The 25,959-nt window shown below is 59.0% G+C and overlaps 3 protein-coding genes and 1 long non-coding RNA gene across 12 annotated transcripts; 2 read left to right on the forward strand and 2 right to left on the reverse strand.

Annotated features, from left to right (window-relative positions):
• Positions 1 to 1,849: 1,849 nt before the first annotated feature.
• On the reverse strand, positions 1,850 to 5,303 carry LOC109691717 (uncharacterized). Its single transcript, XR_002212896.2, has 4 exons — positions 3,902 to 5,303; positions 3,721 to 3,773; positions 3,547 to 3,648; positions 1,850 to 3,466 (listed from the first exon to the last, which is right to left on the reverse strand). It is a non-coding gene; the product is annotated as an uncharacterized lncRNA (long non-coding RNA).
• Positions 5,304 to 7,427: 2,124 nt separating this feature from the next.
• Positions 7,428 to 12,363, forward strand: Kremen2 (kringle containing transmembrane protein 2). Of its 7 annotated transcripts, none has more exons than XM_074060435.1 (9): positions 7,428 to 7,594; positions 8,135 to 8,468; positions 8,708 to 8,882; positions 9,712 to 9,803; positions 9,901 to 10,025; positions 10,267 to 10,420; positions 10,794 to 11,126; positions 11,197 to 11,482; positions 11,721 to 12,363. In XM_074060435.1, exons 2-9 carry the CDS (start codon positions 8,378 to 8,380, stop codon positions 11,929 to 11,931), a joined length of 1,467 nt encoding a protein of 488 aa, XP_073916536.1. In that variant the 5' UTR covers positions 7,428 to 7,594; positions 8,135 to 8,377; the 3' UTR covers positions 11,932 to 12,363. The 7 variants fall into 7 exon arrangements, with proteins under 7 accessions (XP_073916536.1, XP_020027478.2, XP_073916535.1 ...); XM_020171889.2 differs by lacking the exon at positions 7,428 to 7,594 and having other exon boundaries at positions 8,013 to 8,468; positions 11,197 to 11,322; positions 11,404 to 11,482; XM_074060434.1 differs by lacking the exon at positions 7,428 to 7,594 and having other exon boundaries at positions 8,013 to 8,468.
• Positions 12,364 to 13,546: 1,183 nt separating this feature from the next.
• Positions 13,547 to 16,603, forward strand: Paqr4 (progestin and adipoQ receptor family member 4). The gene is made up of 3 exons (XM_020171886.2): positions 13,547 to 13,712; positions 14,966 to 15,187; positions 15,297 to 16,603. Exons 1-3 carry the CDS (start codon positions 13,547 to 13,549, stop codon positions 15,728 to 15,730), a joined length of 822 nt encoding a protein of 273 aa, XP_020027475.2. The 3' UTR covers positions 15,731 to 16,603.
• Positions 16,604 to 16,722: 119 nt separating this feature from the next.
• On the reverse strand, positions 16,723 to 24,387 carry Pkmyt1 (protein kinase, membrane associated tyrosine/threonine 1). 3 transcript variants are annotated; one of them, XM_074060439.1, is made up of 8 exons: positions 24,156 to 24,387; positions 20,493 to 20,978; positions 19,183 to 19,676; positions 18,406 to 18,512; positions 18,095 to 18,267; positions 17,748 to 17,905; positions 16,939 to 17,016; positions 16,723 to 16,859 (listed from the first exon to the last, which is right to left on the reverse strand). In XM_074060439.1, exons 2-8 carry the CDS (start codon positions 20,841 to 20,843, stop codon positions 16,748 to 16,750), a joined length of 1,473 nt encoding a protein of 490 aa, XP_073916540.1. In that variant the 5' UTR covers positions 20,844 to 20,978; positions 24,156 to 24,387; the 3' UTR covers positions 16,723 to 16,747. The 3 variants fall into 3 exon arrangements, with proteins under 3 accessions (XP_073916540.1, XP_020027474.1, XP_073916541.1); XM_074060440.1 differs by having other exon boundaries at positions 16,726 to 16,859; positions 16,951 to 17,016; XM_020171885.2 differs by lacking the exon at positions 24,156 to 24,387 and having other exon boundaries at positions 20,493 to 21,013.
• Between the last annotated feature and the right edge of the window lie 1,572 nt (positions 24,388 to 25,959).

The raw sequence follows: 25,959 nt of genomic DNA on the forward strand, positions 1-25,959 counted from the left end.
CCCTCCCTTCCTTCTTCCTTCCTTCCTTCCTCCTTCCTTCCTTCCTCCTTCCTTCCTTCTTCCTTCCTTCCTTCTTCCTTCCTTCCTTCCTCCTTCCTTCCTTCCTCCTTCCTTCCCTCTTCCTTCCTTCTTCCTCCCTCCCTCCTTCCTTCCTTCCTTCCTCCTTCCTCCCTCCCTCCCTCCTTCCTTCCTTCCTCCCTCCTTCCTCCCTCCCTTCCTCCTTCCTTCCTCCCTCCCTCCTTCCCTTCCTTCTTCCTTCCTTCCTTCCTCCTTCCTTCCTTCCTTCCTTCCTCCTTCCTTCCTTCTTCCTTCCTTCCTTCTTCCTTCCTTCCTCCCTCCTTCCTCCCTCCCTTCCTCCCTCCTTCCTCCCTCCCTTCCTCCTTCCTTCCTCCCTCCCTCCTTCCCTTCCTTCTTCCTTCCTTCCTCCCTCCTTCCTTCCTTCTTCCTTCCTTCCTTCTTCCTTCCTTCCTTCTTCCTTCCTTCCTTCCTTCTTCCTTCCTTCCTTCCTTCCTTCCTTCCTTCCTTCCTTCCCTCAGTACTGGGGTTTGAACTCAAGGCCTACACCTTGAGCCAATCCACCAGCCTTTTCTTGGCTTCAAACCTTGAGCCTCCTGATCTCTGCCTCCTGAGTAGCTAGGATTACAGGTGTGAGTCACTGGCGCCCAGCTATCTTCAGGTCTTGATGTCACGTGTCACAGGTGGCCAGGCCTTACCTTGGCTGGGCCATGGGCACCCAGGCATCCTCATAAAACTCAAGGGCAGGCAGAGGAAGGAGACCAGCTTCTTTCCTCTTTCTGAATTCTCATCACAGGTAAGGCCACTGTGATCTTGGAGGGTGGATGGGTGGCCCACATTGTTTGGACTAAGGACTCCCATGGGTGGCTTCAGGGACCACCCACCCCTGTTACAGGGACCACTCAGTCACAACCAGGGGCTGATATCAGCCACCAAGCTCCAGAGATGCATGAACTCCCCTCATACATCCACCTTTTCCATTGTTCCAGAGTCCCCAATATGTCCCCTGCCCTGTCCCCAACAGGGATATGGGTGACTCCCTTTCCTGAACACTGCCTGTGGATCCCACAGCCCATCCAGGCCCCTCAATAGTCAGCAGCAATACAGCAGTACAGTTAAGGCTTCCCCCCAACAAACGCTTATTACATCTGCACCCTGTGACACTGCTGTGCCTCTGGGCTTAGAGGCTCCTCTAGTGTCTGGAGGAGGTAAGGCGTCCGTAAGAGCACCAGGTAGTGGATCCCTGTATCAAAAACATCCCCATTCCCTGGTTCCCAACTCACCCCGGACCCCAGCCACTCAGGGTGACAACAGCCCCACATGCACCCCTGCCTCCGGCACCGCTTGTCTACAATGTGCTTTCTGAAATACAAATCCCATCACACAAGACCTGCCCAGGAATCCTCTGTCCTGTTGGGCATCAGGGAGCAGAAGCCAGATGCCCTCAAGGGGGGTTTCCAGACACCAACCCAACTGGCACCCATGGCTCAGCCTGCTGCCTATCCTAGTCACCTTCCTCCACCTGCCTCATCCCTTCTCCAGCCTCCCGCTCTGTGAGGCCAACAGAGAACAGTCAGCTCCCCAGGAAGGAAACCAACCGCCTGCCCCATGTGAAGTGCCAGGTAAGGAACTAACCCCAGCAGGGTGTCGTGACGACACAATGCCCGCAGGGGACTCTCCTGGGAGGAGGAAGTAGAGGTGGAGGAGGAGGAGAGGAAGAGGAGGAGGGGAGGAGGGAAAGAAAAAGCACCCCCCCAGCTCACAGGAGCCTCACCCCTGCCGCCCTCAAACTAGCCAGCCATTCCGTCCAGAACAAATTACCACAAACCACAACTTAAACTCCCATTTGTGATCTCATAGTCTTGGAGAACAAGGCGTTCGGGGAGGAGCGGGGGCTGAACGGGGTTCTCTGCAATCAGGTGGCCGGAGCTGGGGCTGGGAAGCCTGAGGCAGGGTCCCGTACCAAGCCCGCATGGCTGTGGCAGAATCCACGCCCGTGCCGCTGCTGGTTTCTTCGGCAGCTGGAGAAGCATTTCTGTTGCTTTCCGACTCTCAAAAGTTCTGACCACGTCAGGCCCACCGCCTGTCCCCCTTCCTTTTTACGGGGGGAACACAAAGAGGACCTCATTATGCTGCCCAGACTGGCCTTGAACTCCAGGGCTCCAACGACCCAGGCTCCTAAGCTAAGACTACAGGAGTGTACGGCTATGTCTGGCCCCATCTCCCTTTTGAGGAAATCAAAGACAACCGATTAGAGACCTTAACTTCCTTACAAAAATCCCTTCATGGCTGCCACATAACGACCCAGCCAGAGGACAGACATCTGGCGTATTCACAGGTCCAAACGCACTTCAGAGGCAGCTCATGGATCCTGTGGACATTGAGAGGCAGTAATCTCGGGGCCATCTTAGAATTCCGCCTGCCACCACCCCTGATCGACTGCCCTTCCTAAATTTTCCCTCTCTGACATTTTTCCTCCCAGGAAAGGCCATCACACAGCTCTGGGCACTGGGCCTCAGGAGTCCAGGCAGCTCCCAATCCAGGAAGATGAGCACGGATCTGCGGGAGTACCCCGGCCTGGAAGGTTCCAGTGGCTTCGCTCCCGTCAGCCAGGGATCCCAGACATACTCCAGTGGGCCCTAGCCTCACCGGCACTTCCTAAGCTGAGCAGGAAGGTTCTGGAGCTGCCTGGGTGGGGGTGGAGTGGCCCTTCTTGTGGCCCTGGAAAGGTGCCACCTATTCGACAGCTCTGCTTGGACAAGGATAGGTAGGTCCTCTGGGGGGGAAGGCCAGGTCCAGGCTTCACTCTGCCCTCTCCAGCAAACCTCGAGGCTACAGGCCTCCATCGCCCAGCCCCCGGCTCTCCTTTGGGTCACCCCATTTCCCCCAGTGAAGGATGGATCATGGAACCTCTGCTACTTCAGGTGCCCAGGCAGAGTCAACACCACAGACCAGGGGAGGAACACATCTGCCAGTGCCCCCCCCCCAGGAAGACGCTGCCTTTTGGGGATCCACGTGACTTTCTGGAACTTGCTCTGCTGCATGCTGGGGACCCCTGAGTGCTGGAGTCTGTCCACCTGCTGAGCCATGGCGTTCTTGTGCAGGCCCAGGGAGGCCCTCCCAATACCTGTCTGCATCCACAGTGCCCCCGCCTCGGGATCCATTCAGTCGCTCAGTCACGTTAACAGATAGTCTTTGACTCCTCACTAGATCCTAGGAAACTTCTCCAGTCTTCTCTGGAGCACCGGCAGTGGGGACTCCTCATCTCCAAGCAGAGGGCCCCTCACTCGAGTCCTCAGGGGCACACTGGGGAAAGCACCCGGGAGGCACTGGGCTCTGCAGAAGGGGTTCCCAGATGTCCCTCATGTGGGCGGTGTATGGAGACAAGCTGCAGATCAGAGCAAGGGCGCCTCCAGCACCTCCAGCGAGGCTTCCACTTGGACTTCCAGGCCTAGAAGCAGAGAGGGTCATGAGGAGGGAAGATGGCGAGCAAGGGGCCTGGGGCAGGGGCGCAGGGGCAGGAGGAAGGACCTCTTTGATGCAATGACAGGCCAAAGCGAGGAGAGCGAGGAGAGCCAGGACTCCAGTTGCGATGGGGATCCCCAGGGGCATCTGCAGTCCTTTACCATTGTCCTGCGGAGGAAAGGGGACAGAGTGAGGTGCCTGTGGAGACAGGAGGTGAGGGCAGGCGGGCAGGGCTCTCACCTTTCTGCTCCAGTCCAGGTGCTTCGGGAACCAGGTCATGGTCAAATCCTCACCTGTCAGGAAGTGGCAAGGCACAAGCTGTGTCCCCAGCTGCCTCAGTTCCCTCCACACCAACCCCCAAGACCCCAGGCTCCCAGTCTTCCCCCTCCCAGGGCTCCCCACACGCCCTCAAGCCACTCACTGCAGCACCTCCAGGCTCAGCCTGCCTGCAAATGAAGAAACAGGCCTCTCTCTAGAGCCATCCCCTCCATCGAAAGTGAAACAAAACCTTCCTCCCCAGGCCCGGAAGAACGTGGCCCAGCCATTCCAGTCCCTGGAGCTGCCCTTCGTGGGGCCCCTCCAAGGCCTGCACAAGAACTCCATGGGCTGGGCAGGCAGACAGGCTCCAGCACTCAGGAGGAGTCCCCAGCCCAACACACAGCAGAGCAATTTCCAGCAAGTCATGTGGGTTCCCAGAAGGCAGAGTCTCCAAGTGCCCGCTGGAGGGCGCACTTGAGTCTTCATGACTCATGCCAAGTGAGACCAGCACCCCCTGCCGGCCAGCCAGCCTCATTGTCCTCACCTGAGACCACCAATCTGCTGGATGACTTCCAGGCACCTGGTTTCCCCAGCTATGGGTATATGGCACCTTCATATGGGAACTGGGAATGGAGGCCCAGGGAGCTCAAGAAAGTTATCAAGAGCTGGGCATTGTGGCACAGGCTTGTAATACCAGCACTCAGGAGGCTGGGGCAGGAAGATGGAGAGTTTGAGGCCAGCCAGTGCTAATAGCAAGTTTGAGGCCAGTCTGGGCTACATAGTGAGATACTGTCTCAGAAAGCAGAAATACAGATTAGATTAGACAGACAGACATACAGACAGACAGACAAACTTATCAAATCCTGCACTAGAGCCGGGTGCCAGTGGCTCACGCTGAGTGGCTTGTAGTCCTAGCTACTCAGAAGGCAGAGATCAGGAGGATCCTGGCTCAAAGCCAGCTGGGCAAATAGTTCACAAGACCCTATCTTGAAAAAAAAAAAAACCCATCACAAAAAAGGGCTGGTGGAGTGGCTCAAGGTGTAGGCCCTGAGTTCAAACCCCAACACTGCAAAAAAACAAAATCCTGCACTAACTAGATCAAGGACAAATCCGGGTCCCTCCCGGCCAGGCTGGTGACCTGAGCACTTAAGACAAACTGGCAGCAGCCTACCCCATCCCATGTTGGTGGGTTGGTGAGTGTGGCTTCGGACTTTGGGCCTCTTGTGCGAGGCTCGCTCAACTTCTCAACATCTGAGCACCCTCACCCAGTTCCCCAGGGGCGATGGAGACAGAGGAAGCAGCAGGCTCAAGAGGTGGTGGGAGGACTATGGAGAAATCGGGACGCAGGCACACACAGAGTGAGAACACGGTGTGACGATGGTGGCAGCGTGGAGCGATCCCTCTACAGCTCAAGAAACTCCAAAGACTGCTGCAAACCGCTACTAAGAGAGGCACGGAGCAGGCTGCCCTCACATCCCGTTTGTCCTGTTTGTCTCACTTAGGACTAGAACGAGTAGACAGGCAGCTTGGGGGTCAAGCCTGGCCTGGCTTACCATTCCCCAGACCTGTGGGTCAGTTCACCGCGCAAAGAACATTTCCAGTGCGTCCTTTTACCGCTGGCTGTGATGCACCTCTGCCACCATGGCTGGGCCCACAAAGGGGACATTATCCCCACTGGAAGGAAAATGAAGGGACAAGACTAAGGACAGCTGAGGAAGCCAGTCGCGAGTCCACTGCTCTGATGGTCAACCCCTGCTCTGATGGGCTTTCACACAGAAAGGGCTGGGCTCAAATGTGCAACACTTACTTCTGCACTAGGTCAGACGGCCATGGCTGAGTCTGTCTCTCCCTTTCCTGGGACAAAGTGGCAAAACTCCACTTCTCACCCAATGTCCCGCATCTTTTCACCATCTCTACCACTGCACAGGGCAAAGCTGGCTTCATGTGCTTCCAAGGAGGTGAGGGCGAGGCCCACTCAGCCCTTTCCACCTGGAACACGCCTGACCACCCATGCCCAAGTCCTCTGCTCCTTTCTCTCTGATGCCCCCATGTGGCCGTTCTGTGCCTGCAAATCTGCTTCCCACAGAGTTGACAAGCCAAGGCTGTCCACCAGAGTCAGGGTTTCAGGCTCTGATAACCGTAGGCTAACCTCTCCCCTTCCTCAGGTTCCTGGTCTGTGAAATGAATTACAGGAGATGCTGTCAGAGCTGGTGTCTTTCTATACCCAGATACCTTTGTCCCATCAGCGAACCCTAAAGTGGTACGGGATGGGGACAGAGTCAGCGCCCAGTGCTTGGAACACACTATGCTTGAATCCTGGTTCCAACACTTAATAGTTGGTGAGCCCAATGCATGCTCTGCAAAGTGGGGATACAAATTGCCAATCTCCCCCTCAATGGGGTCTTCGAAGAGCAGACAGGCCCCCAGTTGCTGAGTGAGTCCTGAGTGCGGAACGCTGGGAAAATGGATGGGATGCAGGATGTCAAGGCCCTTCCCAGTTCTCAAAGGTTCTACCACCAGCTGAAGCTTGTGGCAGACATTCCACACACCCCAACACACACACACACACACACACACACACACACACACACACACACGAGTGCCCTGTGCCTGGGAACTGAGCACACCTCCCCTCCTTTTGCCCCAGACAGGATTGGACAGACCTTCCCCAGCTCTAGATGGTTCTTTTAGCCCATGGGGCCTGCCAAGGAGGCTCCTCACCATCCCTCCATAGGCTCTGCTCTAGAGTCTATTGTCTGTCTCTTATCTCACCCCTTCTTCCAAGGGCCCACCTGGAACGTTCTCCATGGGTCAGAGCCTGGGCCCACAGGGCTGGGCCCCAGGCACACTCTGGCTCTCAGTCAAAAGGGAGAAGGAGAGCCCAAGATCTGTAAGTTACCCGCCTCTCGCCCCCAGTCCAGGCTTCCTCCTTAGAGGCATCAGGCTGGTCGAGCCATCCAGAGTGGTGGCAGTACAGGAAGGGGACTCCCAGCCCAGTGCTTAGTTGGAGCCAGCATGGTCACTGAGAGCTCTTGGGGGAGACACCTGCATCTGGCCTCAGCAAGCCCATCTCCTTCCAATGCCATCACCCATCTCCATGCCACATGTCTCTGGCCCCAAGACCCTTCCTGAGAGCCGCTAACTGCAAGACCCCCCTTCGCTTAACCGCAAGCACCTTAGCTTCTTCAAATCCTGCCTGAACACCTGCCCCCATCTGCTTCTCCATCTGCTCCAGGTCGGGAGTTGAGTGGGGCGGGATGCGCCATGCACATGGCGGTGACATGTCAGTCAGCCTGGGCTCAACAGCCTAAGGGGGCTTGGTAAGGAGTGGACAGGCTGTAGTGATCTGGGCGAGGGCAGCCGCTCGGGGTCCTCAGCCCCCCCACTCCACCCCCAACCCCCGCCTCCGCCCTCCCACGCACCTGCGCTGGCCTCCCCCCAAGCCCTGGGGGCAGCGGGCAGGCGGAGCTGGGAGATCAGAGGACTCCGAGAGTAGTCCGCCCAGGGGGAGGGGGCGGGGAATTTCCCCCCACGCCTGCCCGGGCCTGCTCCCCTCCCCGTCCCCCGCCAGGTGGGGGGCACACTGGGGGAATTCCACTGCACTGCGAAGGCTCGAAGACTCGGGAAAGCCTGGGCTAGGGTCTAGGCAGGAGAAGGGGGGGAGGAGAGGGGCGGGCTGGGACCAGGGACGCAGCTGCCTTCCTCCCCAGACACCAGCTGCCCCTGCCTGTCCCGGACTGAGCGTCCACGGTTCCCGCCTGTCTCGCGGGTTGCGGGGTCAGGGAGTGGCACTTTCTCCTTCGAGTCAGCAGTGTCGGGACCAAGGGAAGGAGGAGCGTGAGGACCAGGAGAAATTGTGCGTGAGAGTCTGACAATGAATGGGTGGCCGAGTTGAGTGGGAGCGCGCGCGCGTGCACTTGAATGAGGGCGCTTGTGACCCAAAGACTCCTTGTCGCCTTGGGAGGAGGTCCTATATCCTCCTCTCTAGGGTCCTCTGTCTGCTAGTTCGGCTGTCTCCCTTCACATCCTCCCACTGGAACCCACACCGACCCTAGGAGAGGGAGAGGGAAAGGGAGAGGGAAGGGGCGGGCAGGCGTGCGCTGGGACGCCGGGGGTCCCGGGGGGCGGGCGTGGGAGACGTCTGGACCTGCTGCCTGCGCTCCAGTCCCGGGCGGGGCTTCCCGTCCTCCCTCGGGGGAAAGGAGGGACCCAGGGAGGAGGGACCCGCTGAGGGACGCGAGGAGGGGCAGGAGCCAGCGCACTGGAGACCTGGGCGAGGGAGACGCAGAGTACGAGGCGCAGCGGGAGGGGGTGGGTGTGGAGGCCAAGGCACCACCAAGAGCTAGGAGAGCAGAGACTGAGATTGCCCCCGGCCAGAAAAGACCCTCCTCCCCAGAAACCTCCGGGCAAGGACGCAGGAGAGAGACACCTTCAAGAGTCAGAGACCCCAGGAAGCAAAGACACCCCCCCCCACCACCAGGAGCTATTTCCCTGCCCCGGACGGGAGCGCCGTCCAGAGTGAGACGAGGATAGACGGTCAGAGGACAACGCCCCCAGGTCGCCTGGGAAAACCCAGAGCGGCCCCGGGGGCGGCTCGGACCGTGTCCAGGCCAAGACGACCTCTCCCTGCGTGGGGGCGATGGGGACACCGGCTCTGCAGGGCCTCTTCCTCCTTTTCCTCCCGCTGCTGCAGCCCCTCGGAGCCTCAGCGGGAAGCTTGCACAGTCCAGGTGAGTCAGGCACGGCGGCCAGGCCATGGTCACTGGTCTCGGAGCCCAGGGCTGGGGCCCCGAGGCTAGGGAGGCGGCAGAGCAGGTGGCTGGAGCAGCTGAGCAGTCCGAGGGCCCCCCGGGAGCAGGTGCCTGGGGTGCTGACTGGGGACCCAGGCGGGATTTGGCGTCTGGGAGTGGGAGGGTGAGGAGACCACGTGAGGGTCCAGACTTCCCCAGGTCCCGCGGTTGCCGGGCAGGCCTGTCCGAGTGCTTCCAGGTGAATGGCGCCGACTATCGCGGCCACCAGAACCACACCGGCCCGCGCGGGGCCGGACGTCCGTGTCTCTTCTGGGACCAAACACAGCAGCACAGCTACAGCAGCGCCAGCGACCCGCAGGGCCGCTGGGGGCTGGGCGCGCACAACTTCTGCCGGTGAGGGGCGGGGCCTGTGCTGTGGGCGCGGGTGGACCCTCGGCTGTGGGTGGTGGCCCGAGGCAGGGCCTCCGTGTGGGCGGGGCGGAGATCTGCGCTGGGCGGGTTGATTTAGAGGCGTGGCCAAGGCGAGGGGCGGGGCCTGTGTTACCAGGGGGTCCGCAGAACCTTTGCACTGAAGGGGTCGGATTCAGGTGTCTAACTGCTGCAGAGCCTGAGGTCAGGGCCAGGAGACGACCAAGTCTAAGCACTCAAGGCGGCCCGCGCGTGGGGGGCCTGGTGGAAGCGGCGCCCTGGAATGACAGAACAGGGTCTTGTCTAGAACTTCTTTAGGGAGCGTCTACCACCCGTAAGGACTGGGATTCAGAGCGACAACTGCTGAGTGGAGGAGCGGGGACCGAGCAGGAGACCACTTCTCTGCTGGACTGCAAGGCTTAGGACTCACCACTTAAACTTTAAAGCAGAGTTCTGAGGAGAGGGAAATAGCCAAGGCTCACTGCTAAGTGAGGGCAAAGTTTTCTTGTTGTTTCTTGTTTTGTTTTTGGTAGAACTGGGGCTTGAACTCAGGACCTCACGTTTGCCAGGCAAGGGCACTACCGCTCGAGCCACTCCACCAGCCAAGTCAAAGACCTAAAAAGAACTCTCCAGGCCCCTTTAATGACTTCCCACTGTCCACTCCGAAGTCAGTGTTCAGAGCACGTGGAGAAAACTAGAATCTTTAATAACAGAGACAAGCACGGCCTCTAACACGCCCTGAGTCTTGGCGGCCACATTGCAAATAGGTGGGGGGCAGGACAGCAGGATCCTGACCACCCCCTGCCACCCGCAGGAACCCAGATGGTGATGTGCAGCCGTGGTGCTACGTGGCTGAGACGGAGGAGGGTATCTACTGGCGCTATTGTGACATCCCCACGTGTCACAGTGAGTGGGCCCCCCTAGGACACAGGTGGCAGGGCAGTGGTGTCTGGCCGGAGGGTTGCTTTCAAAGTTGGGGGCCTGACTCTGCTGCTCCCCTCAGTGCCAGGGTACCTGGGCTGCTTCGTGGACTCGGGTGCACCTCCAGCTCTCAGTGGCCCCAGCGGCACCTCCACGAAGCTCACGGTACAGGTGTGCCTTCGCTTCTGCCGCATGAAGGGCTACCAGGTACTGTCCGTGAGCTCAGACCAGTGACCCCTGATCTTGACCTCTGGACCCTAATAAACTCCCAAAACTCTTCTATTTTATCATTTTTACATTTACTAACATGTGTATACATTGTTTGGGCCACCCCAAAACTCCTGCCAAACCTTGACACTGGCTTCTGAACCTCTAACCCAATTCCCACTCCATCACTCCATCCCTACCCTGGTCCCTGCCTTTCGGGTCACCCAGTCTGTGCTCCCAGCTGGCGGGTGTGGAGGCTGGTTACGCCTGCTTCTGTGGCTCTGAAAGCGACCTGGCCCGGGGACGCCTGGCCCCTGCCACCGACTGTGACCAGATCTGCTTTGGCCACCCTGGCCAGCTGTGTGGCGGCGATGGGCGGCTGGGCATCTATGAAGGTAAGGGGGGGTCTGGGCGAGGGGACCTGATGTGTCATGCCCTACCTAAAAGGGGAGGAATGGAGGGTGAGGGGCAGGGGCAGGCTCGGGTTGGGGCCTGAAGAGGGGGATTGAGATTGAGGGCAGGATCGGTAGAGGGGGCTGGGCTGAAGAAGTGGGTCCAGAGCCAAAAGTAAAAGGGATTGGTCCGAGGATGAGATCTGTGGAAGGAGACTGGGCGGCACCTGGATCAAGGACAGGGCCTCGAAAGAATACTGCGTTGGCCTAAGGGTGGGGCCTAGCTGGGAACCCAAGTCACTCGGACATGGACCTCTGTGCTGTGAAGGTAGAGCCCCTCTGGCTTTAAGGTCCTGACAGCCGGCCCCGCCTGCAGTGTCCGTAGGCTCCTGCCAGGGAAACTGGACGGCTCCCCAGGGTGTCATCTACTCTCCGGATTTCCCGGATGAGTACGGGCCAGACCGGAACTGCAGCTGGGTGCTAGGCCCGACGGGCGCCGCGCTGGAGCTCACCTTCCGCCTCTTCGAGTTGGCAGATCCGCGCGACCGACTAGAACTGCGCGACGCGGGCTCCGGCAGCCTGCTCTTCGCCTTCGACGGCGCCCGGCCGCCTCCGCCCGCGCCACTGCGCCTGCGCGCAGCTGCGCTGCTGCTCACCTTCCGCAGCGACGCGCGCGGCCACGCGCAGGGCTTCGCGCTCACCTACCGCGGTGAGCCCCGCCCCGGCCCTCCTGCCCCCGCGGGGTCGCGCCCCACCCGGCCTCACACCCGTCTCCGCAGGGCTGCAGGATGCTACTGAGGACCGCGCGCCCCCCAAGGGTTCGGCCCAGACTCCCGTAGAGCCCCCCGACGGGACCAACGTGAGCTGCAGCCCCAGGCCTGGAGCTCCGCAGGCTGCAATGGGGGGTGAGGCAGGCGTGCGACACGGGAGGGAGTCAGGGTGGGGGTCCCCAGGGCCCTGTCCTCATCGCACCCCTGTGCCCGCAGCCCGGGTCTTCTCGACGGTAACGGCCATCTCCGTGCTGCTGCTGCTGCTCCTGTCGCTGCTGCGTTTGCTGCGCCGACGGTGCGGGCGCTGGGGCAGGGCCTGAGGGCGGAGGAACCCGCGCTGGGCACCTGTGCCTCCGTGTCCGGGGCGCTGGGGCCCTGGTGGGGATCCCCAAGAAGGGAACGAGGCTAGGATGGCTATCCTGGGTTTTTGAGGGGGTGAGGCCTTGGGAGAATCGCGTGTGGGATCGCAGACAGAGCAGGAGGCTGGAGGTGGGATTGGGTCGGGGTCCAGCTGACGTCTGCTCCCTCTCTAGGAGCTGTCTGCTGGCTCCGGGAAAAGGGCCTCTGGCCTTGGGGCCTTCCCGGGGCCCCGGGAGAAGCTGGGCTGTGTGGTACCGCCGGCCCCGAGGGGTGGCCCTGCCCTGTCCCCCCGGGGACCCTCAGGCTGAGGGTCCTGCCGCAGGCTACCGGCCCCTGAGTGCCTCCAGCCAGAGCTCCTTGCGCTCGCTCATCTCTGCTCTCTGACTCCGGACCCCCAGGGTCCGTCGGACCTTCTGCCAGCGAGACGGACATCTGAGACGTGTGCGCACCCTACCTCGGCCTTCTGCCTCTTAAAGGCAGATCGCCCTCTGGTCATCTCGGGGAGGCCAGGAATCGGACAGGAAGCATCTGGTGCTATTATGGAAACTTGGCCTGACAGCTGGGGTTCAGATGATCGAGGCCAAAGGGCAAGAGGAATCCAGCCCCTCAACCAATGGACCTTGATGTGGGAGGTGGTCTCTAGTTTCAGGCGTCTCTGAACCCCTCTTGGGGTGCGCCCTCAATGAGAGGTCAGAGGGCAACAAAAGACCTACCACAGACTTTAAATAAAGGGCCTATTTTGGTACAGACCTCGACAAGTTCTTACTTGGGAGAGAGGAGCTAGCTAATGAGTGTACGAGTGGAGGGTTGCGTGTATCAATGCAAATGAAGGGTGTTTCCCGCCGTAAATTTGGTAGAGCCTTCTGGAATACAGAGGACAAGGCACTAAGAATGGGTGGGGGTGTCCGGTAGAAGAGGGGGAGGTAGAGGCTGGTTGTGGGGAGAGTAATACAGAAACAGTGCCTTCCTGGTCCTCGTCCAGGATGAACAAGGTGGGGGCCGACCTTTCTCCACTCTCACCTCCTGCCTTCCCCTCTTGTCTCCTGCCTGTATTGGGCAGGGCTGAGGGTGTGTCTTGTGTGGGCGAGTGATAACTGGGAGCGAGTTGGGCACAGCTCAAGTTTGGCGAAACCTGGCCGGAAGAGCCGGGCTCACCCTGAGGGCGTCAGGTGTGTCACGCAACGTCTCCGAGGCTTGGGTACCTCGGGCCGATGGGGAGCTCACCTCTAAAGTGGGTGTGCCGGCGATCCACTGGACCCGCTCGAACGCGCCCTGAGATAGCAGCACCTTGGACAGAGCCCCAGCTGGGGGGTAAGGCTGGGTAGTGGGGCTGCGCCCTGTAGGGTGGGTGTCCAAAGGTGCGACGACCAGGCCGCCACGCGGAATGCCCCGGTGCACAATCTGCGGGACGCGAGGTATCGGGTCACTTCAGCCAGAGCCCGCCGGACCCAGAACGTCCGGTCCCAAGCCAACGACACCCGGTGCAAATGAGGCTGGAATCGCATACATTATGCTCAGAGAAGAAGCCTTGGGCGGTCTCGGGGCGGAGCCTCCCCGCCCGCCGCGCCCATTGGCCCTGGCAGCGTCAACGTCAAGAATTCAGCGCGCGAAACACGGGCAGGGTGGCGGGGGCGAGGAGCCGGGGTGGAGCCTGGCGCCCGCTCCCGCGTCCAGCCGCGCCCGTCCTCCGGGCTGCGGCGAAACAGCCGGCCGCCACCGCTGCCACCGCGAGCTCTCCCTGCGGCGCGCCTGCCGGGGTGGAATCCGCCGCACTGCGCTCGGCGCCGGGGTCTCCAGCTTCTGCCCTGGCGCGGAGGCGTGGGACTCGCGCGTGCGCAGCGTGGAAGGGGAGCGGGCCGGGACCCCGGGCTGGCTAGCGCGCTGACCCCGCACAGGACGATCCACAGGCAGGCGGGAATGAGCTTCCCTGCTCTGCGGCCCCACTGAGGAGGAGGCCCAGGGAAAGGAGGCGTGCAGGCCGCCCGCGCTGCCCGAAGCCATGGCGTTCCTGGCTGGGCCGCGTCTGCTGGACTGGGGAAGCTCGCCGCCGCACCTGCAGTTCAATAAGTTCGTGCTGACCGGCTACCGGCCAGCCAGCAGTGGCTCGGGATGCCTGCGTAGCCTCTTCTACCTGCACAATGAGCTGGGCAACATCTACACCCACGGTGAGCCGCGCCCCACTTCGCGCATCCTGTACTTGCGGCCGCCCTGCCTGTGCCCGGGCAGTGTCCAAAGGCCGAGTAGTGCCCCCGGACCCAAGTCCGGGACTGTCCTGGCCCTGGCTCGGCCAGGAGCCGCGATGACAAAGCTGCCATTGTCCCGAGCGGTGCAACCAGCTTCCGCTTCCCCTGCTGGGGCGAGGGCAGGAGAGGGGAGCGGAGTGGGGGACTGGGCTCTCCTAATCCAGTTGAGCCCTGGGTGTAAGGGTGTAAGAAGCCTGGTATCAGACCTCTTCATAATCTCAGCGCTCTGGACAGCCTCTTCTCCCCTTCCCTACCCCCCTACCCCCGCTCGAATAGATATGGGTGTTAACTGGCCAGGAGGGGCCTTGGAGGAGATCGCCCCTCCCTGCCACCCCTGCCCAAGCAGCCCTGCTTTGGGGCTCCGCCTGGTGGCGGCTCCTCCCGCCCCCCCTCCCCGCCACATGGCCCGCAGAGCTCTGCTGACACAGCCCTGCCTGTCCTTGAGCCGCCCCAGCCTCTGGGAGAGGGGCCCAGAACCGGCTTGGCTGTCCTGGGTCTTTCCCTAGTGAGGGGCTATTATTATTCTGCAAGACCCCACCAAGAGTGAGCAGCTGGCACCTTCTTTGACCCCAGTGAGGGCAACTGCCAAATGCTGGGAAGGAGGGGTGGCAATTCTCAAGAAGGGCTGGGCTGGAAGGAATGGAGCTCTGAGGTACCTGGGAGGAGCTGGGACTTGCCTCCCCACAACTGGTCTTGCTCCTTTCTGTGAGACAAAAAGGCCCAAAGCTTCCATTTGTGTGGACTTTGGGGAGAGGTGCTTAGTAGCCTGGGGCTGGTGTGGCCTTCCCGTCCTACTCAGAACTGTGGACACTCCAGGACAGACAGGCCTGCTACTTGAGGGGTGCCGCAACTTGAGGAACGAGGGCGTGTCTTTATTTACTTGCTGGGCTCACCTGGGGCAGGTTACTTGGCCTCAAAGCCTGTTTCCTCACAGGCAAAGTGGGGCTCATCATTTCTACTCCTCAGAACTGCAGAAGCCTCCATAGCAACCCATTTCAGTCTTTAGCCTGAGGCCTGCCTCTGTGCTGGTTGGCAGAGCATCAGGGCCCATCTTGTGTGCCGGGGGGTGTGGCTCAAGTGGTAGAGCACTCGCCTAAGCATATGGTCCCTTTTTGGACATTACTTGTTCTCTACGCTGAAACTGTCTGATAGATAACTGTCTCCCTCCCTCCCAGGGCTGGCCCTGCTAGGCTTCCTGGTGCTGGTGCCGATGACCATGCCCTGGGGTCAGCTGGGCAAAGATGGCTGGCTGGGGGGCACTCACTGTGTGGCCTGCCTGGCCCCCCCTGCTGCCTCTGTGCTGTATCACCTCTTCATGTGCCACCAAGGGGGCAGCTCCGTGTACACCCGACTTCTCGCCCTGGATATGTGTGGGGTCTGCCTCGTCAACACCCTCGGTGAGCCAGGGGCCCAGGGAGGGGAAGTCAGGGGCCACTGCTGAGCCCTTAGTAGAGAAGGGCAGGCAGGCTCAGACTGATGTGCTCTCTCTGCTTTATCTTTCTGTAGGGGCCCTGCCAATCATCCACTGTACCCTGGCCTGCAGGCCCTGGCTGCGCCCAGCTGCCCTGGTGGGCTACACTGTACTGTCAGGTGTGGCTGGCTGGCGAGCCCTCACTGCCCCCTCCACTACTGCCCGGCTCCGAGCCTTTGGTTGGCAAGCTGGGGCTCGTTTACTGGTGTTTGGGGCCCGCGGAGTAGGGCTAGGCTCAGGGGCTCCAGGCTCCCTGCCCTGTTACCTGCGCATGGATGCACTGGCGCTGCTTGGAGGGCTGGTGAACGTGGCCCGCCTCCCAGAGCGCTGGGGGCCCGGGCGCTTTGACTACTGGGGCAACTCCCACCAGATCATGCACCTGCTCAGTGTGGGCTCCATTCTCCAGCTGCATGCCGGTGTGGTGCCTGACCTGCTCTGGGCCGCCCGCCATGCCTGCCCCCCAGACTGATCTGCCTCCTGTCTGCTGAGCCAGCCTCCCCAGTGGCCCTGGGGCACCTTTCCTCCTTCTGCTGGTCTGCCAGGGGCTTGCTTCATGGAAGCATTCAGCATATTGAACTTCACAGCTGGGAGCCCTCATCTGTTTGTTTGTTCCCTGTGGCATAACCTCTTCTTCCACCCAGGCCTTGGGACTCCAACTACCCCTCCCTGCCGTCTGCCCTCCAAGGTCTGTTTTACTATGTCAGCTGGATCTCAGTTTACCCTCTGTGACCTGTGAGGGTTGGGCCAGAGGGTCTCTGGGGTCGTGTCTTGCTTGACAGTTGAGTCATGCCAACTTAATCCTGCCTGCCAGCCCAGCCACACCATCCTGCCCCTCCCACAAAGTACCTCATGGGTCCCTGGGCCCATCATTCCAGCCCCTACCTCGTGATCTCCATCTCTGCCTTGCCTGCCATCCCTCCCAGCAGCCAGAATCTTACCCTGCCTCCCGTCCAAGAGACTGGAGTAAGGCTGCAGGCAGCAGAACCAGCCCCTTCTCCCAGGACCAAGTGGGTACTAGCCCTTCTTGTACCAGCTAGCTAAGAGGCACAACAGCAGTGGTTGCTTTTCCTAGGCAACGAGCATAGATGTGGAATGGTGGCTCTGGACCCAGGCCCCAGAGGGCTAAGGGCTTGCCTTCCACCTTCAGTGCCATGGTCTGAAGACTTGACCTGCCCACCAGAGATGTGCCCGCTCAGGAAATCTGCTCCACACAGTGTGTGGATCTAGTCTGCTGGCCTGAGGCCGGTGGCCCTAGACTCTACAACAGGGCTAAGCCTCACAGCTGGATCATTCCAGGGGCCCAAGACCCTGAGAGACATCAATAAAGTGATAGGAAGTGCTATGTTGCCATGTGAGCAAGCTTGGGTGTGCCCAAAATTCAGTACTTTTTATTAGATACAGGAGTTCCCAGAGGGATCCCAGCTTTCCAGGGGAAGGGGCAGGAAAGTGGGTACGAGATTAAAAGCAGGGAGGCAGGGCCTGCGGCTCAGGCTGGGTCTAGCGACTCCTCAAACAGGCTGAGAAGGTTCCGAGGCTCAAAAGTTGGATAGGAACCCCGAGGAGGCTCTACATCCATGTCATTTAGGTCCAGGGCATCTCTTAGGAGAGGGAGGAAAGAGGAATGACACTCAGGATCCCAAAGTCTGCCCAGCCCAGCCCAGCCCCTGCGCTGCTTACCTCCATATGTACCTGGCCTGGGGAGTGGAGGTGCTCCTGGCAGCCCGGGCCAGAACGGGCTCTGGGGAGAGTGAGGGCCTGCAGGAAGGTGGGTAAAAAAAACCAGGGTGTTGAGGGATTAGGAATGTAGGACACGACCAGCCCTGATCCTCCATGGGTTCAAGGTCCCTGCCTAGAGAAAGGGCAGGTCCACAATTGGGAAAATTAAAATACAGTGCACTTTGACAACCTTTAAGTCCTTCCACCTGACCATGCTCAAAAGCCACCTCCCTTGAGAACATGAGTTCTGACCGAGCAGGATGTGTCGAGTAAACCTTTGTTAAAGGAGGTTTTTCTTGCACTTCCTCTGTGCTACAAAATGCCCACAGAGCAAGGGAAACATTACTGTAAGGAAGGGGCCTCCTGAGAGCCTGTCCGCAGCAGATTCCTAATTACAGCCTCTTACTTGGCCACCAGGCCCCTGGGACTAGAAGAATCCTCTCAGGGCAGGGGTTCATCAGGCTCCAGGAAAGGACAATGCCTTGTGTCTGGGCACTGGCAGCCTCTACTAAAGAGCAGGCTGTACCCATGCCTGTCCCAGCAGGTACAGTCTGCCTGCCATACTGAGCCACATTGACACAGGCCAGGCCACACACTCTGTGGCAAGTAACACTGGCACAGCTGTTGCCAGCCCTCCCACTATGGAGTGTAAAGGAGGCCAGGTTGGTGGGAAGGTCCCATGTACCAGTGTCTCCATGGGACCCAGGCCTCCTCCCATGTGGAGCCACAGTGATATGCCCCCCACCTGGGTGTCCTGGGCTCTCACTCACCCTATGCTGTCTTCATCCCAGCTGCTGGAGAGGCTGCTGTCCAGAAGGGAGCTGCAGGGTGGAGAGCCAGGCGGGGTGGCTGGTGGCCCTGGAGGCTGCAACCAGCTGGCAGGGTGAGCCAAGCTGTGCCAGAGCCAGCACAACAGGGTGAGCAGGGTCTGAGGGAAGAGAGAACCTCAGAAGCCAAGCACAGTGACTGTAATCCCAGCACTCAGGAGGCTGAAGTAGGAAGATCGTGACTTTGAGGACACCGTGGGCTACATAGGAAGTTCTACAGGGAGCCTCAGGAGGCCAGGCAGGCCCTGGAATAGGGAGCATGTGGGACAACCTAGCACTGTGGGGTTTACCTGCCACAAGGCCCAGCCTTGACTTAGGGCTTCACTAGCCATGCACCACAGGACACTCCAGGGCCGTGGCTGCCTCAGCATGGGCAGGGCCAACAGGGCCTCAGCTGTAGCTCGTAGCTTGGGGTCAGGCTCCAGCATCATGACAAGGACAGAACGCAGCTCAGCAGACAGACCTGGCCCACAAAGCAGCCGCATGTCAGAGGTCCCAGGGTGCTGACTGGTCCTTCAACCCAGTGGTGCCCCCACCACCAGCTACTCCCTGCCACAGAAGCTGGTAGAAGCTGGCTCCTGCCTGTGGGTCCCCTACTCACCAGCAGTGAACTCAGGGGGTAGGTAGCCCTGGCGCAGCTGTTGCCAGCCCTCCCCTCCATGGGGCAGCTCCATGTTACATGCCACTTCGAGGATGGTGAGACCCAGACTAGGAGGGACAGGGTTGAACACAGAAATGGGGAGACTTGGCTTCAGGACACAGGCCCCAGTCCCACGTAGCCTCTTAGAGGGTTGGAAAGGGTGCTCTCCCACCATAACCCAAGGAGATGGAGAGAGAGGGATGGGGGGGGGTTCTGAGAAGGCCCCAGGAAGGAGGGGGACTTTGTAAAGTGTGAACTCTGCATCCATTCAGCCCACACATTGTGTTAGAGGGTTCTCCAGCACCCACTGACAGGCACCATGTCTTCTATGGTTACTAGTGTCATTATCGTTGTTCTGCTGAGCCCATCAGACACAACTGTTGGAGGAAGGGCAGTGAGTGCCAGCATGGACTTGGAACCCAAGGTCTGGGACCAGTCTGAGTGCACTAACTATGGACTCGGACAAGCCCCTAGCCTCGCTGAGCCATTCCTTCCTCATAATGGAGCTGTGAGGAGAGGGTTAGTCTAGGCATAAAGGGGCTCCAGAAGGTTCGCTGCTTACAGGCAGCCTGCTCTGGGGACCCTGTGGTTAGAGGACAAGGGCGGGGCAGCATCTCCCAAGCCCTAAGCCAAGTACCCTCCTGACCTGGGGGTAGGATAAAGCACCTCTCCTGGGGAGTCCCTCTCTCTGCTAACCACTTACACTCCACCACAACCCCTCCAAGTCTCAGTCCTCACCTGAACACGTCTGCCGCTGTCCCATAAGAGCCATGCAGCAACTCTGGGGCCATGTAACGAGGGTCTCCTTCCTGGGCCTCACCAGCTCCAGTGGCACCCAGCTCCACCAGCAGCCCAAAGTCACCCAGCTTGCAGCGGCCCCGGGGCCCCAGAAAGATGTTGGCAGGCTTGACATCAAGGTGGACCAGACCTTGGCCATGCAGGTGAGCCAGAGCCAGTAGAGTGTCCCGCAGGTAGCCCCATACCTGGGCCTCGGGTAGGCTGGCACCCCACGCTTCACAGTGTTGCTGCAGGCTGGGCCCGCACAGCTCTGTCTGCAGGTACAGGATGCCACCCTCCTCCCAGGCCTGCTCCAGCCTCACACAGCGTGGGTGCTGCCCCACCTTCTCATGGCCGCCTACCTCAGCCAGCTTACGGGCCCGGTCCTTGGGGCCCCGGAATGGCGACATGGAGCGCTTGACTGCATAGAGCCGGCCATCCTCCTTGGAGCGCACCTGGAAGGGAGGTGATACCCACAGGCAGGGTGAAGGAACAATCAGCAGATACTATTAAGATTTCACATATGTTGGGGTATGGGCACACATCTGTCTTATAAAAGACCCCAGCATGCAGCAACAGCAAAATTGGACAAACTTCCATCGGCAGGATGATGTGCTGGAGACCCAACCATGGAGGAGGCGGATGGACCCATGTGTACTGACCTGGCAGACTCTCCAGGGCACAGTGCTAAATGAAAACCCTGGCTTCAGAACAACGAGGCAGTGTACTCTGTTGTGCACAAGCTTTCCTCTGGGAAGGAGAGCTGATCCAGGGCCTGTGCTACTTGCATTTTTAACAAAATTGCCTTTAAATAGTACTGTGCAAGGGAAAAGCTACCATTTTAAAGGAAATGTAAATGACTAGAAAACATATTTTAAGAAAAAAAAAATGGTAGCAGGCAGGGGGTAGCCTTTAAGCCTGCCAGTCTGGGGGAGAGGGTGGGCATTACACTTGGGCCAGCTCCCAGGGCCAGGCAGAGCTCGCCAAGGACCCCAGTACAGCTGGCTCCAGGCAGACAGAAGGCAACCAAGAGTCACCACAGGGCATACCAGGCTCTGGACAAGGGGCCAGTGTACATGAGGCAGCCCTCGGCCAGCATGGGAGCTTATGACAAAGTCAAACATAGAACGGGGGCTATCAGCCCAGGACAGACAAGCTATTAGGGGACAGACCAAGGGCAGGCTGCCCACAACACTGTCCCATCCAGAGAGGGATTAGAGGGAGATAAAGGCATCCCCAAGACAGGCCCAGGAAGCTGTACCCTCACTCACCTTAAAGACCTCCCCATAGGAACCGTGACCCAAGCGGCTGAGCCTCTGGAAACTTTGCTGGAAGAAGGACTCTGGCCGTCTCGGGTCATACCCAGGGCTCTGCAGGGTCTCTGAGGCTTCACTTCGGAATGACACCCTCCGGGGCTGGGGCTGATGCCAGCCCGGGGTCCGAGGAGGGAAGAGACGACTGATAGGGAAGCTGCCCTTGGCAGGGGGGCGGGGTGGGAGGCTCCGGCTGAGGCCCCCAGGTCTCTTGAGAGAGAAGCCAGGCTCTGCATGGCGGAAGTAGGCTGGGACTGGAACAGGGGTACCACTCAGGGGCGGTGGGGTACCCTCAGTGGGCACGGGCATGGCCAGTGTGGGAGGCCCTGGGGACAGAGACCGAGGCTGAATACAGAGTGGTATGTCCACTCAAACAGCGCCTGCTATGTCTACACCACACACACGTTCCACTTTCCACACGAAGGCCCTGTGGGCCACAAGAACCTGCAGGAAAAGGCAGAGAACAGGCAGTCACATACTTATACACTGTGCCATCTGTCTCAGAAGTAAAAGAAACATGAAAGAGAGACCATGGGCCTGTGTCCCTGAGGGTCTCACAGTCCAAAGGAGAGGTTAAAAGGGAGACAGTTCAGGGGTCAGATGCCTGCATGTGCATCCCACCTCCCACAATTGGCTGTCCAGCCCTCCTCTCTTCAGCCTCTCCCAAGTCCCTGAGTTGGAAATATCAGTACCATCCCTATCTCCAATTCCAAAGTAAAAAAGTTCTGAGTTGTAAAGTTTTTTCTTCCTTTCTTTCATTTTCATAGTTTTGGTGCCAGAACTGATTCAGTTGTGTTCCACCTCCAGAACAGCAGCACGAGGAGCTCCAAAGGCCTCTCCCCAGCAACACAGGCAGAACAGGTTTAAAAAAAGTCACTACCAAGCATCTGAAGTCTCTGGATATAGCACACAGCACATAGCAAATGAAGAAACATTTACACAAGGAAATCTACCACATTTCGGTGAGAATAATGAGAGTGTGTAGCACCTGGGAGTCCACCAGCACTGTGCGCAGGCGTGACCCACTGCCCCCAGTTCTCAGCAGTTCTCAGCACTGCCCACTAGCTCCACGTGGCAGATAGGCCAGGGGCTTCTTCCACCCCAGTATTCTCAGGCCCAGCAGGCTGTGGCCTAAGCCCCAGTTCATTCACAGAAAGGAGGCTCCACACTGGGAGTAGCAAGCAAAGACCAGAAGCCACTGTCCTGCCCAGCACTCTGCTTGCTCCTCAGGCAGCAGTGTCACTCAGGGAAGTATGCCACTGCCCTTGTCCCCAGCTCCATAGCACAGCTCAGAGATTTTTGCCCAGGGGTAGAGGCAGGCTATAAAACAGAGAGCTCTGAGCAGCTCACACACACACACAAAAGAAAAGTGACTACTTGAAACAGTATGGGAAGTTCATAGCTAAAAATACTCTCAAAGTCAATGAAGTTTTAGTGATGAGCTATTAGATGTGGAGCTGGGCATGGTGGTGGACTTCTGTAATCCTAGCACTGTGGAAGCTGAGGCAGGAGGATTGAGAGTTGGAGGCCAGCCTTGGCTGCATGGGGAGTCCCTGTTGGAAGGGAGGGAGGTAGGGAGGGAGGGAGGAAGGAAAGGAGGGAGAGAGAGAGAGGAGAAAAAAAAAAAAGAAAAAAGAGGGGCCGGGTACCAGTGGCTCATGCCTGTAATCCTAGCTACTCAGGAGGCAGTGGTCAGGAGGATCACTGTTAGAAGCCAGCCCCAGGAAAAGTTCATGAGACCCAATTTCGAAAAAATCCATCACAAAAAAGGGCTGGTGGAGTGGCTCAAGGTGTAGGCCCTGAGTTCACACCCTAGTACCTCAAAAAAAAGAAAATAAAAAAAAAAGAAGAAGAAGGGTAGAGGTTTGGGGATTATAGCACAATAGTGGAGCATGTGCTTGGCATTTGCAAAGTGGGCTCAATCCCCACTTACCAAAATAAATAAATAAACAAACCAAAGGTCTAAGTAAATGGAAAGATATTACATGCTCATATATCCAAAGATTTACTGTAGACAAAATGTCAATATTCTCCAAATTGTGCACTTTGGAGGGGAGTGTAGCTCAGTGATAGAACACTTCTCCAGAATGTGTGAGGCCTGGGGTTCAATCTCCAGTGCAGGAAAAAATCCTCCAAAAAACCCACAAAAACAACAAAAAACTCTCTCTAACCAAACTGGTCTATAGATTCAGAGCAATCCCTGTCAGAATCCCAGCTGACTTCATTACAGAAAATAATGAGCTGATCCTATAATTCATATGGAAAGTCAAGAGAGCCAAAAAGTTAAAACAATGTCTAAAAAGAACAAAGTTGGAGGTCTAGCACCTCAGGATTTCAAGACTCACTGTAAAGTGGTAGTAGTAATCAAGACGGTGTAGTACCCACACACATACAGATGGAACAGAGCGAGTCAGAAATGACCCTCACGCTTGCAGTGCACTGATTTGCATCAAGGATGCCAGTACAACTCAACGGGAAAGGAGGGTCTTTTCAACAAATGGCGCCGAGAGCAGCGAAGAGTTACAGGAAAGCTAACTTGTCAGACATCTGAGGGGGCTACTGCTTTCTCTCAGTGTAGACAGTCACACACTGCTTCGCGGAAACGTCGGTGTGTTTGACCTTGGAACACTGTCTCAGGCGTGAGTGGCGTCACAGCATATGCCCCGTGGGTCATAGGAGGGTCTCCATCTGAGGCATTGTAGTTCTGGAGTGCACTGTGCCAGGAGTCTGTGGACAGACACCAGGCAGGAGGTAGCTTGGTATCTGGCCGAAATGCTAACTGGTGTCATAAACCACGCTTTGGTAGTCACTGAAGGGACACAAAAATGGTGTGGGTGACTGTGTGTTGGGGCAGAGAGGGTTGTGGCGGTGCTACAATGTGGTAACTGAACGAAAAACGAGAGAGCAAGAGAGAGGAAGAGTCAATTTGGGGAGGAGGCCACAATGTATCAGAAGATGTCACCCACACCTGGCCGCGGTGCGCGGTGACTGCGGGATTGGTGGCTCAAGGAGCGAGCAGGGGGAGCAGGGGCGCTAAGGGGCCTGACCGGAGGCTCCCCTACATTCCCGGGGCGCCTCCTCTGCTCCCCCCCCCCGGGCTTCTCTACGCGGGGAAGCAGGGAGCCAGGACCCGCCCAGTGCCACTTAGAGTCGCTTACGATCTAACAGCACCGGCCGGGCCAGACAACCTCAGCGCTGAACCCAGGGGCTTGGGGCCGCGTCCTCCCCCGGGCTAGGACACGTGTGCTGACCACGGGCAGGGCTGCGGCTCAGTTTGCTGGGTGGGCGAACGGTTGGGAGGCGGGTGGTCGCGGGGCAGAGGCGGGAGGGTCTTTTCGCACCCAGCGAGCGGCGAGCGCCGGGGGTCAGCGCTGGGGAGGTGGCCCCCGGAGAAAAGGGGCGCAGGACACCGGGCAGGGGCTCCGGGGAGTGGGCGGGGCCTCCGCGGCCGTCCTGGCCGGGGAGGGGCGGGGTCGCCTCGGGGGAGGACGGACCCCGGAGGGAGGGGGCTGGCGGAGGAGAAGTGGGTGGGGGGTGACCGAGGAGGGGGCCGTCAGGGGGCCAAGAGCTGTGCGGGGGCGCGGGGCAGAGGGCGGAAGAGCGGGCAGGGGCTCGCCTCACCTGAGGCGGTCGGGCGGGGCGCAGCACAGCAGCGAAGTCCCAGATTCCGGGTCGGCGGAGATCGCGGGAGGCCAGGCAGGCCGGGGTCTGCCGGCGGCGGCTCCGGACCCCGGCGTGAAGGACTCTCAGAAGGGGAACGGCCCGTGAACGCGCGCGGAGACCGCTCGCGCCAAAAATTCCAAACCGGCCTCGAGGCCCCGCCCAGGACTGCCTGCTGCCCCGCCCCCGCGCGGCACAGCCCGTCAGGGGCGCCGGCTCTCTGGCCACGCCCCCCACGTCCTGCGTGCGCGTCGCCGCCGCCACGCCCCAGCGCCCTTGGGAGAGCGTTCCGACTGCGCAGGCGCCCTGTGTCTCGTCGCCGGTCAGGTTGAGGGGGCTGGGGCGTTCGATTTTTAGGCGGACTGTAAAGTCGGAACCCGCCGGAGTGGACCTTCCCGCACGGTTCCCGGGACACCGACCGGCCTCCAGACTCTGGTTCCGGCACCCACTGCCCTCGTTGGGCTGCCTTAATTCTCAAGTCCATAAAAGGGGCGACCACCGCGGTGCACCCTGGAGGCGGAACCCCAGGGAGTGGTCACTCGGGGCTAGGCTGGAGGTCTGGGGGAGGTCTAGTGCCCTGTTCCCCCACATACACCTGTCCCCTCGTGATGGCTGTGCGCTGCACCAGGATTGCCGTGGGGAGCCAGGCGGTCCGTTCTCCCAGCGGTATGGCTCACAGAGCCACAAAATGCCACCTCTTCCAAGAAGCCCTCCAGACAAGCTTAAGCCTCCTCGCGTACAGGCCTCAGCCACTTCTGAGACAGCTTTTCCCTTTGCTGGGTTTGAGCCTTTTCTGAGCCTCGGATTAGTATGTCTTGTAAAAAACGGAGATGACAGGAGCAGATGACGCTGGCTTGATCCCTCTTAAGCGCTTAGCAGAGAGCCTGCGCGGAGCAGCCTGGGAGGAGCTTGCTCCTTCATGGAGGGGACCTTTACCTGGTTAACGGGGTGGTGGGAAGTCACACGTCAGGCCCAGCCTTCCTAAAACAGTCTCAGCCTCAAGGACTAGCACTGGGGGAAAGGCCAGGCACCTGATAGGCCCAGGGCCCAGAGCTGGGGCTGCAGCCTACCTCATTAGCATCTCTGGCAGCCAGTGCCCCTGTGACTCAAGTTGGTCCTTACAGCAAGCAGACTCCAGGCTGGACGTGGGGCAGACCTCTCTCAAGCTGCAGACTGGCCTTCTTCCAGGTGCCCATTGCTTAAAGTCAGATTCACAATGATTTAAAAAAAAACAAGAAACAGTGCAGTGGTGTGTACCTGTAGTCCCAGTACTTGAGGGCCCAAGGCACAAAAGATCCCAGGAATTCTCTGCCAATCTTACAAGACCCCCTTCTCAAATATAAAAAATAAGCTGAGCATAGTGGCACATGCCTGTCACCCCAGCACTCGGGAGGCTGAAGCTAACACAGACCCTGTTTTTTTAAAAAAATGCAATGCAACTCAGCTCTGGTTAGAACACTTGCCTAGCATGTGCAAGGCCTTGGGTCAATCCCCAGCACCAAAAAAGGAAAAAGGAAAAAAAAAAGCCAAATGAAACCACCTTAAATCCAACAGCATGCCTCTCTGTGTAGAAAGGCCTCTAATATAAATGCAATACTGTGATATTATAAATATGTACAAGTGGCAGATAAGCGTGCTGGCTAGGGCACTAGGGAAGTTAGGGTTCCAGTCCCCACAAATGCAAAATGAGAAAATAATAATTGTAGCTCATCCCTCCCTGAAGGGAACAAGCACTAGCTGAGAAAATTGATGTAGTGCTTAGGTC

This window comes from Castor canadensis, chromosome 17 (assembly GCF_047511655.1).
Source record: "Castor canadensis chromosome 17, mCasCan1.hap1v2, whole genome shotgun sequence".
Classification (NCBI taxonomy): Eukaryota; Metazoa; Chordata; class Mammalia; order Rodentia; family Castoridae; genus Castor; species Castor canadensis.

Coding starts and splice junctions, on each gene's coding strand:
- Kremen2 (XM_074060432.1), top strand. CDS start 8,494: ATGGTCACTGGTCTCGGAGCCCAGGGCTGGGGCCCCGAGGCTAGGGAG. Junction 10,026..10,266: donor GCCGCATGAAGGGCTACCAG/GTACTGTCCGTG, acceptor CTGTGCTCCCAG/CTGGCGGGTGTGGAGGCTGG. Junction 11,483..11,720: donor CTGCGTTTGCTGCGCCGACG/GTGCGGGCGCTG, acceptor CTCCCTCTCTAG/GAGCTGTCTGCTGGCTCCGG.
- Paqr4 (XM_020171886.2), top strand. CDS start 13,547: ATGGCGTTCCTGGCTGGGCCGCGTCTGCTGGACTGGGGAAGCTCGCCG. Junction 13,713..14,965: donor GGGCAACATCTACACCCACG/GTGAGCCGCGCC, acceptor CCTCCCTCCCAG/GGCTGGCCCTGCTAGGCTTC. Junction 15,188..15,296: donor CTGCCTCGTCAACACCCTCG/GTGAGCCAGGGG, acceptor ATCTTTCTGTAG/GGGCCCTGCCAATCATCCAC.
- Pkmyt1 (XM_074060439.1), bottom strand. CDS start 20,843: ATGCCCGTGCCCACTGAGGGTACCCCACCGCCCCTGAGTGGTACCCCT. Junction 17,906..18,094: donor AAGGCTGGGCCTTGTGGCAG/GTAAACCCCACA, acceptor CTCTTCCCTCAG/ACCCTGCTCACCCTGTTGTG. Junction 17,017..17,747: donor TGGGATGAAGACAGCATAGG/GTGAGTGAGAGC, acceptor ACCTTCCTGCAG/GCCCTCACTCTCCCCAGAGC.